The 17,453-nt window shown below is 40.9% G+C and overlaps 2 protein-coding genes across 2 annotated transcripts in view; one reads left to right on the top strand and one right to left on the bottom strand.

Moving 5' to 3' along the window:
* Positions 1–1,014: 1,014 nt before the first annotated feature.
* LOC133422571 (zinc finger protein 436-like) lies at positions 1,015–10,307 on the bottom strand. Its single transcript, XM_061712587.1, has 4 exons — positions 10,149–10,307; positions 8,688–9,636; positions 3,527–3,693; positions 1,015–2,603 (listed from the first exon to the last, which is right to left on the bottom strand). The coding sequence occupies exons 1-4, from the start codon at positions 10,228–10,230 to the stop codon at positions 1,393–1,395; spliced, it is 2,409 nt and encodes an 802-aa protein (XP_061568571.1). The 5' UTR covers positions 10,231–10,307; the 3' UTR covers positions 1,015–1,392.
* A 4,713-nt stretch (positions 10,308–15,020) lies between these two features.
* LOC133422655 (zinc finger protein 664-like) overlaps positions 15,021–17,453 on the top strand; it is an 11,272-nt gene continuing 8,839 nt past the window's right edge. Inside the window, exon 1 of the mRNA XM_061712677.1 lies at positions 15,021–15,243. Within this exon, the coding sequence (XP_061568661.1) occupies positions 15,072–15,243 (172 nt within the window). The 5' untranslated portion in view covers positions 15,021–15,071. The remainder of the gene's footprint in view (positions 15,244–17,453) is intronic.

Raw genomic sequence — 17,453 nt, 5'->3', positions numbered from 1 at the left:
GATTACCAATCAGGAAGTAGGTGTGGTATGGACCGCAGCATCATTCATAAGATAAAGAAAATTTTGAGCAGGACCTCTTGACATGAGCATATTTTCCTTCTAACACAAGCTGTCACGCTTTAAAGAAACTTCAGCACATACTAACAGCTCTTTATTTTCACCGTGGAGATGGCAAGTTAACAGCAACAAATTATACGATTTTAAAAGGGAGCAGGGATTCAAACAACCTCAATGCAGAACTTTAAAAAAATACACGACCACATCGTTCCCTTTGCGTCAAGTTGACAAGAGAACCATAAATCCGGGTTGAACCTGCAACCCTTGTGGGGAGGGGATTAAGCCTGAATTATGGTTCTGCGTCAAACCAACGCAGAGCACACGCCGTCGCCGTGACGCCGTATTGAACCCTTCGGACTTCTCCGTCACTCCATTTCGTCGCGGTGCAGTACCCCCCGCGACCGCTAGTTAGCGATCTTTTCCTGAATGTTTTATCCGACTTTTTCCGGTCACAGTAAATCAAAGAGATAAGGACAACTATTGTGCAAAAAAACAAAACAAAAAAAATCACACATACACAAAGAAAAGAGCGCGGAAAGTTCATGACTGCTTCAAACCGGAAACCAGAAATGCGTTGCTACCAAGCGAACCAATCACAGTCCTCTCCATCTGCGTGTGGTCTGCGTCGCCTCGACGCGTAGTTACACATTTCGGGAGGTGCACGTCAGTGACGGCGTCAGTGACGGCGTCAGTGACCGCGTGTGGTCTGCGTGTGGTCTGCGTGGACAAAAACCACACGCCGTAGGCACGGCGTCGTTTTGACGCAGAACCATAACTCACGCTTGAGCCTGAATTATGGTTCTGCGTCAAACCAACGCAGAGCACACGCCGTCGCCGTGACGCCGTATTGAACCCGGCGGACTTCTCCATCACTCCATTTCGTCGCGGTGCAGTACCCCCCGCGACCGCTAATTCACTATCTTTTCCTGAATGGCTATTGTGCAAAAAAAAAAAAAAAAAAAAAAAAAAAAACACACATACACGAAGAAAAGAGCGCTGAAAGTTCACGACTGCTTCAAACCGGAAACCGGAAATGCGTTGCTTCCAATCACAGCTGTCTCGGTCTGCCTGTGGTCTGCGTCACCTCGACGCGTAGTTACAATTTTCGCGAGGTGCACATCAGTGACGGTGTCAGTGACGGCGTCAGTGACGGCATGTGGTCTGTGTCGACGCGTACCACACGCCGTAGACACAGCATCATTTTGACGCAGAACCATAACTCAAGCTTTAGGCTCATCAGCCACAGGAGTTGGTGGTTGGACTTCTTCGTCTCTTCTTCTGTGGGTCAGACAGGAGTGGACAGCTGCCCCCGGAGGACAACATGAGCTTCATTTGTCACGAGTCACCAGACTTCTCCTCCGGGTGAATTTTCATGTGACTCAACAAATTATTTCTACGTGTAAAACCTTTGTTGCATGTCTTGCACAAATACGGCTTCTCGCCCGTGTGCGTGGTTATGTGGCTTTTAAGATTTGATGATTTATTAAAGGTTTTGCCACAGATGTTGCACAGGTACGACCTTGCACTGCTGTGGGTCCTCGAGTGAACCAGCAGGTCAGAACGTTGCCTGTAACTTTTCCCACACGTTTTGCAAACAAAGACCTTCTCGCCTGTGTGCATGGTTATGTGGCGTTTAAAATTTGATAAATGAGTAAAGGTTTTGCCACAGGTGTTGCACAGGTACGGCCTTTCGCCAGTGTGGGTCCTCGAGTGAATCACCAGGTTGGAACGATGGCTGTAACCTTTTCCACATGTTTTGCACAAATATGGCTTCTCGCCCGTGTGTGTGGTTATGTGGCGGTTAAGATCCGTTAAATTAGTAAAGGTTTTGCCACAGGTGTTGCACAGGTACGGCCTTTCGCCGGTGTGGGTCCTCGAGTGAACCAGCAGGCCGGAACAATGCCTGTAACTTTTTCCACATGTTGTGCAGACGTAGGGCTTCTCGCCCGTGTGGATCATTTTATGTTTCTTGAGCGTTGATGGTTGTTTAAATGATTTTCCGCAGGTGTTGCACAGGTATTGCCTTTCGCCAGTGTGGATCCTCATGTGATACACTAAAATACTACTTTTACTAAACTCTTTCCTGCAAATGCTGCAAGAAAATGCCTTCTTCTCTGTGTAGGTCATGAAATGTCTGGTCAACTTTGATTTACAGTTGCTGTCTGACGGGACAGCAGTGTCTTCGTGGTCACCGTGTCGTCTCATTGACTCCAGATCTGCAGTTTTACTGGAGTCTGAGCGTAAACTTTCAGTTCCTTCCTCATCTTTGTTTTCAGCTTCAAGAGAAGAATGCAACAGCAGCTGGTCACAGTTTGGTCCGGCTTCACCATTTTCAACTTTCACATCGACGAGATTGACCAATGAGACATCCACCTCTACGTCCTCCTGCTTCATCTCCTGAACGCTGGAGTCTTCCTCCAGTTTTATAGTCTGTGGATTCCCTGATTCCTCCTGGTCCGGGCTGCAGCTCCTCTCCAGGTTATCGAGGTGCTGGTCACTGAAAACCCCGTCCTCCTCCACCTTACAAACATTTTCTTGTGGGAGGTCTGGAATTACAAAAAGGGAAATAAATAAGTGTTGATTGTTTGGTTGTATTTGTGAGGATTAAAGTTTGTCCTGAACCTTCGGTCTTCCCCTTCATCCAACTACAAGTACTGCATATGAACTCCTATATGAACATCCTCCAATGATGCTCATCATCGTTAGAGATGCACCGATCGATCGGCAACCGATCGGTATCGGCCCGATAATGCACCTATCGGTTTTGATCGGAGATCGGAAAGTAATAGTTCAGATCAGCCGATCAATGACGTTTACAACAACAAACGCCAACGGAAAGCTTAAGCTAGTAGCTACACTAACTCTTCGTAAGACGCGTCTAAGTCGTCTCCAAGACTCTCTAGAGGGTAAAATATTCCACGTTGCCTCAGCCTGCAATAAAACAGACAATTCATGATACTTTCTCATCTCCTAATTTTGATACCTAATAATACAATGTCAGTGTTGAACATGAGACAACACTATTGACGAATTTCTGGATTTCACGCTGTGATCGGTGATTGGCAACATCGGGATCGGCAGATACTGGTTTTGGAGATTGATTATGGGCCCTCAAAATCCTGATCGGTGCATCTCATCATCGTGTATTTTGTCAGTATCATCTCATATCTTACACAGAGCCACTGTTATCTGCATCTTTTCTACAAAATAAATGATTAAGTGTAAAGCATGAAATAACAATATGGTCCAGAGTCCGAATCGACCATGAAAGGCAGCAACAAGTAAACAGAACAAGTTAGTTCGGGATGTTTCCTAATCCCACATCAGCAGCTGGTTGAGCTGGGGAGTTTCCCATTTAGTTCGTTTGCTTCATCACCACGGCTTTTAACTCCAAATGAACTCTAAATAAAGGGACCATGTAGGAATCATACTCATGTTTTCATTCATTCATCTTTACAGAGTTACGTACCGATTCTGTTTAGTCTGATTTCAGGTTTCCAGGCGAGGTCCAACAGTCTGCGCTGACGGTCCAGCTCTTCTTCATACTCCAAGACGGTTTTTTCAAACACTGAGAATATTTCTACAGCAGCTGCTGTTAGTCGCTGACCGATAAACTCTCTCAGGTGATTAACTTTAGACATTGTTGAAGAGAAGAAAGAAAGTAAACAACAGAACCGTCCTCAAAGGAAACACTGCTCACGCGTTCCGTTCGCTAAATCGTCCGATCTTCCGCCGGTGTTACAATCTGGAGTTCCGGTAGAGCTCACGGTTCTACAGATATTTCATTCTCTAAACTAATTAGAACAAAATGCATACAACATTTCTGACGCAATTTATATGAGAAGCCTTTGATTGTTAATATCAATAAATAAAAGAAAAATACATTTTTTAAATGTATGTGAACTTTGTTATTTGTCATAAAACCATTATCTTGTTAATTTTATTTATTTAACCTTTATTTAACCAGGAAAATCCCATTGAGATTAAAAACCTATTTTCCAAGGGAGACCTGGCCACGATAAGCATCAGCAATTACAACAAATGATGGAAAACACCAACAGATAAAATACAATTAAAATAAAATTAAAAAAGCAAGCAAATCACAAAAAACCGGTACATGTAATGGAGTCGGCCTCAAGTATTTTCAATTTAGATTTAAAATTTCTCAGAAAAAGTAACTCTGTTAGCCTCCAGTCATTTTGTAATGTGTTCCAGGCCGAAGGAGCAGAATAAACAAAAGCGCTTTTGCCCAGTTCAGTTCGGGCAAAAGGAACAGAGAGCAACAGGTAGTCTTGTGAACGTAGCAAGTAAGAACCAGGACTTCTCTGTACAATCAAGGAGCAGATGTAAGAAGGCAACAGACCAAGCATTGCCTTATATATAAAAGTATACCAATGACTGAGCCTTCGGGTGAAGAGAAGACCATCCAACCCGAGAGTAGAACTCACAGTGATGTGTCAATGGTTTACAGAATATGCAGTATCGATCATATGAAGACATTTAGCAGAAGCATTCATGTACAGAATATCTCCATAATCTAGTACTGGTAAAAACGTAGCAGCAACAAGTCGCTTCTTAGCATTAAAGGAAAAACACAGCTTATTTTGAAAGTAAAAACCCAATTTTATCCTCAGTTTCTTCACAAGTTTCTCTATATGCTGCTTAAAAGTGAGGGGGTCATCGATCCAGACACCTAGGTATTTATATTCATGTACAACCTCAATTGCATTTCCCTCAAGAGTGGTCACTGAGGGGATAACCTGATCCTAGAATTGGAGAACAGCATAAGCTTCATCTTATCTGCATTGAGAATGAGATTCAGCTGATGTGAATGCTGGACAACAGCAAAGGCTTTCTGCAAGGACTCAATGGCCTTAAGCAGAGTAGATTCGCAGCAATAAATAATGGTGTCATCAGCGTAGAAATGTAAATTAGCATCTGTCAAATTTAGACCCAAGTCGTTGATATTAATAATAAATAAAAGTGGGCCTAAAACAGAGCCTTGTGGCACCCCCTTGTGGACAGTAAGAAAATCAGAACACAGGCCATCGTGTTTGATGCACTGAGTCCTATTGCTGAGGTAATTGGTGAACCAGTTGACTGCATGCTCCAAGAGTCCAGAGTGCAAGAGTCTAAGTTTTAAAATATCATGGTCAACCGTATCAAAGGCTTTCGACAGATCAATGAAAAGAGATGCACAATGTTGTTTCTTATCAAGTGCAACAGAAATGTCATTTACCACCTTCATTGCAGCTGTGATAGTACTATGCTTTTTCCTAAATCCTGATTGAAATTTGGATCAAATGGAGTTGGAATGTAAAAACAGCTTAACTTGCTCACTCACAAGAGCTTCAAGAACTTTGGCCAGCACTGATAAGTTAGATATTAGTTAAAATTGCTGGGTCACCCCCTTTTAATAAAGGATGAACAAAAGCTGATTTCCATACAGAGGGGATTACATTCCTCTCTACTGTTAAATTAAAAAGGAATGCAAGAGGCTCTGCAACAAAATCAGCTGCCAATTTCAAAAAGTAAGGATCAATTAAATCAGGTCCAGAGGATTTTCTGGGATCTAAATCTAAAAGTGCTCTATGAACGTCTTGGACAGAGAAGGGAACAAAGTTGAAAAGTTGAAAAGCTGACCAGCAAACATAGGGGGGCCAGTGGGGAGTCTGTCAGAGACAGATCTCACAGAGTCAAAAAGAGAACCGGACGATATAAAATGCTTGTTAAAATAATTCAGTGCTTCCAATTTATCATAGACTGGAACAGAATCCTTTAAGATGAATGTAGGTAGAGCTGGGGAGCTTTTACTCACAGAAAGAGAATTAATTACTTTCCAAAATATTCGTGGATCATTTAGGTTCTCAGTGGTGACAGACAAATAATATTCAGATTTGGCTTTCTTGATAAAAGAAGAGCATTTGTTTCTAAGTTGTCTGAAAACTAGCCAATCAGTGGGAGAATCTGTTTTCCTTGCCTTTGCCCAAGCCAGGTTACGCTCATTTAAATTTTCTGCCAGCTCTGGAGAGAACCATGGGTTATCTCTCCCTTTTACCCTAAATCTTCTCATAGGTGCATGTTTATTCAGAATTTTCATAAAACCATCCATAAAGAAAGTCCAAGCTAACTCTACATCAGGGATCTGACCAATTTTGTTCCAATCAAAGTTAAACAAGTCATGATGATAGGCTTGCTCATTAAAAAGTTTAAGATTCCTCTTAAAAACGATACGAGGCTTTGATTTGGGCATCTTTGTGTTTCTAATGGCAGCAACAACACAGTAAGTCATTGCAGAACACACCCAAAGAAGAGAATTTATGAGGAACATTTGTCAGAATTAAATCAATCAAAGTGGACTTCTCAGGGCTCTTAAGGTTTGGCCGAGTGGGTGAATTGACCAACTGGGTAAAATTATTAAAATGACAGAAAGATTTAAAATCATCAGAGACTGGCTTCGGCCAATCCCAATTCAAATCCCCGGCTAAAACAAGTTCATTATAATTCAATCTTGACAAAAGATGTTTCAAGGATTGTAATGCATCTCTGGAGGCGGATGGAGGCCTGTAGCACCCAACAACAGTTATGCAAAGGCCTTTGATCATTTTCACAATTAAAGCCAAAATTTCCAATTGTTTGCAAATAGATTCAGACACAACTGCATGAGCATCAAATTTTGATTTGTTATACATGGCAACCCCACCACCCTTCCTTGGCCTGTCTATTCAATAAACTTTGTATCCAACCATGTTAATGGTTAAGAAAGTTAAGAAACTTGTATTGCAATGGGCATCAAAATAATACAAATGGTAAGTCTTTGAGACATTAAAACATTTAAACATCCAACTTAGTTTAGTTCAGCGCTTCCAGAAGGTGGATTTATTATTGACGTGCACATGCAGGACTCATGAATCTCCGTTTTGCATTAAAATAAAAAAGTAAGTTAAGTCAGAGGGAAGGTAAACTTCAGATGGTACGACCAGAGGGAACACAGGAAAGGAAAATAGGTCTAAATTAACATGACTTTGGTGTGAAAAATATAGATATACAAGACAAATTTAAAGCTGCAGTTTTCAACATTTAACCACTAGAGGGCATAAAGATCTCAAACTCAGAATGACGGTTCATTCATGCATGACATCTCCCACAGGTTTTCTGCAGGGGTTTTGAAGCCTCTTTTTCATCGTATTGTGGCATGTTGGAATAATATAAAGCAAGAAGTTTATGCATTATTCGGTACGTGGCCTTGTGATTGGCATTCATTTGTCCGATCTGTAAATATATACTTTTTCTAAGATCTTTGAAAATGTTGGGTGTAAAGAATCAGGCCTGTAATGAGTGAATTGGTGTTCGTCTCCAGTTCTGTACAGTGGATCACAGAGCAGGTGTTCTGTCCTTCTGCAGCGTCTCTGAAACCATGACCCTCCTCCAGAGTCCAGACACCTTCACTCAGCCGCTGCACGCTGGAGTCTGGATTAACAACCGTCCTGGAGACTCAGCTGAGTTCTGTACATTTAAATAGACTTTTTTCCTCTTCATGTTTTCATCTCAGTTTTTATTGATTTTTATTTTCTTCTCAGAGATGAACGTCTCAAACTCTGATCGACGGAGGGAAGTTTTTGTTCTATAAGTTGATGTTTTGTCGTCATTTCCTCTTTTGGAGGTGGAAGTCATCACTTTTGTAGTTTCACCTGGAGAAATATTAACTTCTATATCAGCATAAAAGAAAAGAACTAAGCCTCTGTTGTAATTGTTAACTATTAGTGTTGATGTGTTTCTATGTTGTATTTCTCTTTTCTTCTACTTCATGGACTCAGACAGACGACCCACTAGGGATGGGAAAAGATATCGATATAGCAATATATCGCAAAAACTTTGCTGGCTGATTTGATATGGATATGAACATTTTGAAAATTGATTTAAAAATAAATCATATTTCAGACAAGTTGTAAATATAATACAACATTATTGTAAACATAGGCTTAAACAATATTGTTAATGTTAATTTCATGTTATATAAATAATATGAAAAACATGCAAATAGGTTGTAACTTTAGCTTGTGCAGTTACAATAAGACTGCATGGATCATTTTAATTACATTGTTTTGACTCAGTTTGTCCCATGAATTATGATCTGATGTATGTGCAGCTCAGATTTTAAGATGCATAAAGCCTTTTGAGAGAGAGAGGCTTTGTAGATGAACAAAATAAACTGTCACTTTAAAGAAACTTCAGTACATACTAACAGCTCTTTATTTGCACCGTGGAGACGGCAAGTTACCAACAGGAACAAATAATACGATTATAAAAAGGAGCAGAGATTCAAACAACCTCAATGCAGAACTTTAAAAAAAATTACACAACCACATCGTTCCCTCTGCGTCAAGTTGATGGAGAAGCATAAATCCGGGTTGAACCTGCAACCCTTGTGGGGAGGGGATTAGGCTCATCAGCCACAGCAGGTGGTGGTTGGATTTCTTCGTCTCTTCTTCTGTGGGTCAGACAGGAGTGGACAGCTGCCCCCGGAGGACAACATGAGCTTTATTTATCACGAATCACCAGACTTCTCATCTGGGTGATTTTTCATGTAACTCAGAAAATCAATTCTGAGGCTAAAGCCTTTGTTTCACGTCTGGCACGAATACCGCTTTTCGCCCGTGTGCGTGGTTATGTGCAGTTTAAGAGCTGATAATCGAGTAAAGTTTTTGTTGCAGGTGTTGCACTGGTACGGCCTTTCGCCCGTGTGGGTCCTTGAGTGAGCCACCCGGGTGGAAGGTTCTCTGAAACCTTTTCCACATATTTTGCAGATGTAGGGCTTCTCGCCCGTGTGGGTGGTTATGTGTCGTTTAAGAGTTGTTAATTCAGTAAAGGTTTTGCCGCAGGTGTTGCACAGGTACGGCCTTTCGCCAGTGTGGGTCCTCGAGTGAACCAGCAGGGTGGAACGTTCTCTGAAACTTTTTACACATGTTGTGCAGACATAGGGCTTCTCGCCTGTGTGGATCAATTCGTGCCTCTTCAATGCTGATGATTGTGTAAACGATTTTCCGCAGGTGTTGCACAGGTACGGCCTTTCGCCAGTGTGGATCTTCATGTGATCCTCTAAATTACCCTTTCTACTGAACTCTTTCCTGCAAGTGCTGCAAGAAAACGCCTTCTTCCCCGTGTGCGTCCTGGTCAGCTCTGATTTACAGTTGCTGTCTGACGGGACAGCAGCGTCTTCGTGGTCACTGTGTCGTCTCATTGGCTCCAGATCTGCAGTTTTACTGGAGTCTGAGCGTAAACTTTCTGTTCCTTCCTCTTCGTTTTGAGATTCAGGAGAAGTGTGAAACAGCAGCTGGCCACAGTTTAGTCCTGGTTCACCATTTTCAAATATCTCATCAGCAAGATTGACCAATGAGACATCCACCTCTACGTCCTCCTGGTTCATCTCCTGAACGCTGGAGTCTTCCTCCAGTTCTGTAGTCTGTGGATTCCCTGGTTCCTCCTGGTCCGGGCTGCAGCTCCTCTCCAGGTTATCGAGGTGCTGGTCACTGAAAACCCCGTCCTCCTCCACCTTACAAACATTTTCTCCTGGGAGGTCTGGAATTACAAAAAGGGACAAAAAGATAAGATTTTAACAAGTCAAAAGTACTTCCCAGTGTTGATAGTTTGGTTGTATTTGTGAGGTTTAAAGTTTGTCCTGAACCTTCGGTCTTCCCCTTCATCCAACTACAAGTACTGCATATGAACTCCTATATGAACATCCTCCAACGATGCTCATCATTGGGTTTTTTGTCAGTGTCATCTCATATCTTACATGGAGCCACTGTTATCTGATTCTTTTCTACAAAATAAATGATTAAGTGTAAAGCATGAAATAACAACATGGTCCAGAGTCTGAATCGACCATGAAAGGCAGCACCAAGTAAACAGAACAAGTTAGTTCGGGATGTTTCCTAATCCACATCAGCAGCTGGTTGAGCTGGGGAGCGTCCCATTTAGTTCGTTTGCTTCATCACCACGGCTTTTAACTCCAAATAAACTCTAAATAAAGGGATCCTGTAGGAGTCATACTCATGTTTTCATTCATTCAACTTTACAGAGTTACGTACCGATTCTGTTTAGTCTGATTTCAGGCTTCCAGGGGAGGTCCAACAGTCCGATAAACTTTGTCAGATGATAAACTTTAGACATTGTTGAAGAGAAAAAAGAAAGTAAACAACAGAACCGTCCTCCTACAAGGAATCTCTGCTCACGTGTTCCGTGTTCGCTCAAATCTTCCGCTCTTCCGCCGGGTGTTACAATCTGATGTTCCGGTAGAGCTCACGGTTCTACGGATAGTTCCTACTCTAAACTAATTAGAACCAAATGCATACAACATTTCTGACGCAATTTATATGAGAAGCCTTTGTTAATATCAATAAATAAAAGAAAAATACATTTTTTAAATGTATGTGAACTTTATTATTTGTCTTAACCATTATGTTGTTAAGAAACTTTTATTCCAATGGACATCAAAATAATACATATGGTAAGTCTTTGAGACATTAAAACATTTAAACATCCAACTTAGTTTACTTCAGCTCTTCAAGAAAGTGGATTTATTATTGACGTGCACATGCAGGACTCATGAGTCTCCGTTTGGCATTAAAAGAATAAAGTAAGTTAAGTCAGAGGGAAGGTAAACTTCAGATGGTACGACCAGAGGGAACATAGGAAAGGAAAGGAGAATCAATTAACATGATTTTGGTGTGAATTATACAGATATACAAAACAAATTTAAAGCTGCAGTTTTCAACATTTAACCACTAGAGGGCATAAACATCCCAAACTCAGAATGACGGTTCATTCAAGCATGACGTCACCCACAGGTTTTCTGCAGGGGGTTTGAAGCCTTTTTCCTCGTATCATGTTGGAATTATATAAAGCAAGAAGTTTATGCATTATTAGGTACGTTGCCTTGTGATTGGCATTAATTTGTCCAATCTGTAAATAAATACTTTTTCTAAGATCTTTGAAAATGCTGGGAGTAAAGAATCAGGCCTGTAATCAGTGAATTGGTCTCCAGTTTTGTACAGTGGGATGACTTTTGCAGTTTTCTTTTTTTTTTTTTGGAAATGTCCCAGTTCTGAACAACAGATTACAGGTGTATGTCAGTGGTTGAACAATCGATCAATAACCTTTTTGACTATTGTCATATATCCACAGTCAGTTGACACCTTGTTTTTACATTTACTTACTTAATATCTATGATTTCTCTCTCCTCCACAGCTGTGACAAACATTGAATCTGGATTTCCTGTCATTAATGTTTCCATCCATCAGCTGATCCAGGATCACACGTTTTTTTCTCGCTAGCTTTGGTCCAGCACTCACAAAATACCTGTTGAAATTATTAACCACCTCATTCATATCATGAATGACTTCATCGTTATTGGTGAAATATTGTAGATAATTAGTCTGTCTTGAACTTTTCCTAATGGCATCGTTCAAAATATTCCAAATACCTTTAACGTTATTTTTAGTCCTTATTCATGAAGGAATTCATGTCCCTCTCCATGAAGGCAAGTGGTCTCGGCCCTGAAACAGCAAAGTCCTCCCTCCATTATCATATAATTATCTTTATTATTATTTTTATTATTATTACAAAAGTGCATCTCCACTCGTGGAGTTTGCACTTTGAAAGAGATGGAAAATAGACTGGTACCAAAAGCCGGGCTTGTTGCTCAAGGTTTTGAGGAACTGCAAGTTTCTGAGCTACAGAAGGCTCTCCAACCTGTGCTTCAGAGTCTCTGAGGATCCTTGTGGGAGTAAGTTATCAAAAACAATGGCAACTTCATTTGATGGACATAAAATCCGCCTTATCTCAAGGACTGGAACTGTGGGGAGATATTTTCATTAAACCTTCTCCAGAGACCAACAGCACAGATAAACTTTCAACTCCATGGTTCCTGACACAGTGGATTCCTATCAGTTTGGCTACCGTGCCAACAGATCAGTGGATGAAGCGATGGCTTCGGCACTTCACTTCACCTTCCAACACCTGGACAGTATGAACACCTATGCACGGCTTCTGTCCCTGGATTACAGCTCTGCCTTCAATACCATCGGGCCACTGAAGCTAATCGCCTATTATTAAGAATAAGTAAGAAGGATTATTATCGTAAACTATTGGAACAACAGAAAAACAACATTCAAGGAACCTGGAAATTACTGAACAGTCTAATTAAGAAAGGCGCAGGAAAACCACAATACCCAAAGTTTTTAAAAAGGATAACACAATAAAGGAAAACACAAAAGAAATCGCAAATGCAAATGACCCTACTTCGCAAAGGAGATTGAGGACCTGAGAGAAAAGGACGGCCTAGATGAAGGTCTCATTGATCAGAATTCACACTCCATCTTCATTGCTAGCGTTAATGAACAAGAAATATTGAAAATTGTTAACAATCTGAAAAATAAAAAATCAACTGACTATACATATATAGACATGACTTTAGTCAAAAAATATAATTGATACTATTGTAAAACCTTTTACCCATATTTCCAACCAATCATTCTTAACAGGCATCTTTCCAAATAAAATGAAAACGGCTAAAATAGTACCAATATACAAAAATGGAGACAAATAACTATACACAAACTATAGACAGATATCACTCTTATCTCAATTCTCCAAAATTCTAGAAAAACTTTTTGTAGCAAGACCTGATAGCTTTATTGAAAAACACCAACTACTAAGTAATAACCAATATGGACTCAGAACCAACAGATCAACCTCAATGGCAGTTATAGAACTGGTATTGTTTTTGTTTTTGACAACAAAATGATCATCATGATGTGGCTCAGTTAATGAAACACTAGCTGGTGGATCCCTCCAAGAACCTGCAGCAGGACAACATCTGCCCCTCATGATGAGGTGATGAACATGTCCTGTCATACTGATCAGAAGTGTATCTGTTATCTCTGCTCTGTGGATAAACGTAAAGGCCACGAGCCAGTCTCACCTGCAGCAGAAAGGACTGAGAGGCAGAGAGAGATGGAGGTGAGTTGACAACAAATCCAGCAGGAGATCCAGGACAGAGAGAAGGAGGTGAAGCTCTTGGAGGGATCCACCAGCTAGTGTTTCTTTAATGGAGCCACATCATGATGAGGTTGAAGGTGTTTCTGACAGGAAGAGACCAGACAGACTAAACAGGACTTGACAGCTTGAAAGAAGGCAGATTTTATGTCCATCAAATTAAGTTGCCATTGTTTTTGATAACTTACTGCCACAAGGATCCTCAGAGACTCTGCAGCACAGGTTGGAGAGCCTTCTGTAGCTCAGAAACTTGCAGTTCCTCAAAACCTTGAGCAACAAGCCTGGCTTTTGGTACCAGTCCATTTTCCATCTCTTTCAAACTGCAAACATTACGAGTGGAGATGCATTTTTATAATGATAACAATAAAAAAAAACACCCGGCTGAAGATCGGACGTTTTGAGCGAACGGATGACGTAGACTATCTAATCAACTATCAGTCTATACAGCAGAAATGGTGGCTGTCTTTATTGGGTTACAGTGGGTGGAAGAGGTCAAACCGGATAAGGTGGTGGTTGCACAGATTCAATAGCTGTACTGGAAAGTATACAATCAGCAACAACTTGCAGAGAAGACTTACTCATAGATATTTATCATAGTTCATTAAGAATACACAGATGTGGCATAGATGTACAGTTCTGTTGGGTACCAGCACATGAGGGAGTAACAGGGAATGAGGCTGCTGATAAATTAGCAAAAATTACATTGCAAAAGGAAATAACAATACCAGTTCCACTAGGAAAAGGAGAAGGTAAAGCAGTAATAAAGAAGAAAGGAATGGAAACATGGCATAAAAGGTGGGAGGAAGATGAGAAAGGACAGGGATATCACAAAATACAAAAGTCTACACTGTAAGAAAAAAAACGCTGTTTTTACGGAAAAAAACTGGCAGCTACACATTACACATTACAGAACAACCTGTAAATTTTACAAGTTTAAACTGTAATCCTTTACAAAATAACATTATACAATTTACGTACAAAACTGGTAAATTCAACATCCATTTTCAGCCAAATTAGCATGACTATGCCTTTATTAAAGCTATTTTCTCCTGTACAATTTACGTGCAGCCATTGCTTATCTTACATCTAACCCCATTAAATTTCACTGGAAAACATCAAAATAAAGGTATTATTAATCGGTAAAAGCCTCATTATAAGACAGTAATTTGACTGAATTTTTCCGCTTATTTTATTGAAAGATTGTGTGTTGTGTAATATATTTTGTAGTAATAATAGCAGCGTTTTGTTGTGAAATAAATATCTACATACTATCATTGAATTCTTTGAGTAATGTTTTAATTAAATTAGTTATTACCAGTTAGACAGACAAACTCTGACACAATGTCAACAAAGATTTTCATCTGTAACATTATTTCACTATTTCACAGTTTTTTACGGTAATTTCTACAGGCTTTTCTTACAGTGTATCATAACAAAGGAAGAAACAGAAACAGAAACAGAAAGGAACAGAAGGGAGGAAATAGTCATAACAAGACTCAGACTGGATCACACAGGATTAAATTGCACTTTGTATGTTATGGGAAAAAGGGACAGTGATAAGTGTGAGAACTGTGGAGTAAAAGAAAACAGTGAACATATTCTAATGTATTGCAACAGATATGAAATAGAAAGAGAGAGGCTACAGGAAAAAATCAGAGGCAGGACGTGAGTGGAATTTGAGGGGGATACTGGGAACAGAGGGAGAGGGGGTTGAAATCACCAGAAAGGCCCTAATTCATTTCTTAAAAGACACTAGGCTGATAAATAGAATTTTAAAAAACAGGCAAATGAAATGATGTTACACACTCTTGTACAGTAGGTGGCGGTATGCACATTAAAGTTGTTGCGATCCGCCAATAAAACAGAAAAAGAAGAAGAAGAAGAACGGAACACGTGAGCAGTGTTTCCTTTGAGGAGGACGGTTCTTTTGTTTACTTTCTTTTTTCTCTTCAACAATGTCTAAAGTTAATCATCTGAGAGAGTTTATCGGTCAGCGACTAACAGCAGCTGCTGTAGAAATATTCTCAGTGTTTGAAAAAACCATCTTGGAGTATGAAGAAGAGCTGGACCGTCAGCGCAGACTGGTGGACCTCGCCTGTAAACCCGAAACAAGACTACACAGAATCGGTAAGTAACCCTGTAAAAATGAATGAATGAACACATGAGTATGACTCCTACAGGATCCCTTTATTTAGAGTTAAAAGCCGTGGTGATGAAGCAAACGAACTAAATGGGACGCTCCCCAGCTCAACCAGCTGATGTGGGATTCAGAAAGGTCCGTGGTCCGTGTATCTTTTGGTCATTGGATTTTTCCGTCATGAGTGGGAATCAAAAAACAAAAAACGATTGGTTTATTTGATTTTCCTTTTAAAACAAAAAACAAATATTGAATTACACTGCATTTTTTCTTTTTCTGTGTTAATATGACTTAACAAAGATTCAAAATACGCTTTTATTTTCGTTTTCTATTTCATATAAGAAAAATGAAATTACTAGTCAACAGGAAGGAAAAAACGAACCAAAAACAACCGTTTATTCATATTCGTGCACCGGAAACTGGCATTTACAACCGAGTGAACTTAGTTCTGGATATTTGACAGGCATTCCTGTGACAATTCTCTCCAGGGGAAGTTTGATTTTAATATTTAATTGGTCGGGTTTACGTGACTCGGAAATGGCTCTGTATGCGGCAGTTCGGGTAACCATGGTTACCATGGCGGCGCTGAAACAACAGATTAAGGATTATTTTTTAAAGATTGATTAAGGACTTGTTCCACAGCGGTTTGACGCACAATGACATTTCCTGCACGCGTTGCAGCAGATGAGTCTCCTGCAATGCTCAGAAATGAGCGTCAGAAGATTCTGTGCTCGACATGATCTGAGGAGAAAAAGACGCAGAGCTGGAGAGCGCTTTGATTCAATCTATTTATGAGGTTTTTATTCAGATGTCCACAGTATATTGTAAATATACACACTGCATGCGACGCGAGCGAGAGTCAGCGTCAAAAACAGTTCCATTGCTTTATTTTTATTGCACTGTCTATACTGGTTGCGAGCGACGCAGCGTCGTTTTGAGCTGGACTTTTGTCGCACGCCCTGCTTCTATTTTCTTCCCGTCGGTCGCTTTGAAAGCCGGTTGAAAGTTGAAAAAAAAGTTAAAAGCGCTGTAGGAAACAGTCATTCCAATACAAGAACCTCAATAAAGTGTCAGCTGCTGGAGGGAGATCGCCAGGCTGGAAGGTTCTGTTAAGATAATAAGATATAATAAGAATCTTATCTTAGGGCTTAATTTGTGCCGGATCCTGCCGGATTTCTCGTGTCCTCTGCTTTTCCCCCACATCCCAGTAATGATCTGACATGCTGACATGTTTGCTGCTTTAACACCACACGCCGGTCACTCCACGCTGTTCGCTGTTTCATTGCGTCACCGTTCGGTTTTTTCCCCACTTATTCCACCGAATAATAAGCTTGTTTTCTGTTTAGAAAGTACAAACGTAGGAAGATTACAAGTAATCACCATCTTTTACTTGTCCCTTTACTCTTTCAGGAGTAATTTTAGGAGTTTCTTTCAGGAGCGCATAATTCAGGAGTGAATAAAGGCTGATTTATGGTTCCGCGTAAAATCGACGGCGTAGCCTACGGCGTAGGGTACGCGGCGACGCGCACCGTTCGGTGACTGGGCCGCGTAACCTACGCCGTAAGCCTGCGTTGGTGTAACGCGGAACCATAAATCAGCCTTTTAAAAGGCGAGTCTCAGCTGTCAATCAAAAGAACGTGGTAGAACGTGGGGCCGATGACGCGTTCAGTGTTTCAGGACAGAGCGGGTCCGATGCCACGCAGTGTGACGACAGTCGGACGCTCGCATGCAGTTAGGACAGGCTTTTAGGGAGCCGTAGCCTAATTTTTGTTGACCGCTTTGATCACTGATCACCCCGATCACGTTTGCAGTGTACACGTTTAAAACCCATTAAGCATGTCGGAAGGCCGTTGTGGCTGAGTTTTGTCATTAAACGCCATAAAACTTCTCTCGGACTCAGCGTGCTTCTCTGTCAGCAGCGCGTCATGCAAATATACAGGACTTAACAATAAACTCTCAAGCGGCTCTTTAAGGAAAGCCGCAATACCGGCTATCTGTGTTCACTGGGGGTGCATGCTGGAGAAGGTCGGGGTTGGAAGAACCCTGAGAGAGCTCCATCAGCCATGAATTCCGGCGTCAGGTAAAGTTTGTGCTGCAGTGCAATTTATACATATAATGGTAATCACGTGGATACTTCACGCGTGGGACTAAATAAATTCTTCCAACCCGACCTTCTCCAGCATGCACCCCCAGTGAAGAC

This window comes from Cololabis saira, chromosome 21, assembly GCF_033807715.1.
Source record: "Cololabis saira isolate AMF1-May2022 chromosome 21, fColSai1.1, whole genome shotgun sequence".
In the NCBI taxonomy this organism is placed as follows: domain Eukaryota; kingdom Metazoa; phylum Chordata; class Actinopteri; order Beloniformes; family Belonidae; genus Cololabis; species Cololabis saira.
This window is presented reverse-complemented; position numbering and strand designations above follow the sequence as displayed.

Coding starts and splice junctions, on each gene's coding strand:
- LOC133422571 (XM_061712587.1), bottom strand. CDS start 10,230: ATGTCTAAAGTTTATCATCTGACAAAGTTTATCGGACTGTTGGACCTC. Junction 9,637..10,148: donor AATCAGACTAAACAGAATCG/GTACGTAACTCT, acceptor TTGTAATTCCAG/ACCTCCCAGGAGAAAATGTT. Junction 2,604..3,526: donor AATCAGACTAAACAGAATCG/GTACGTAACTCT, acceptor TTGTAATTCCAG/ACCTCCCACAAGAAAATGTT.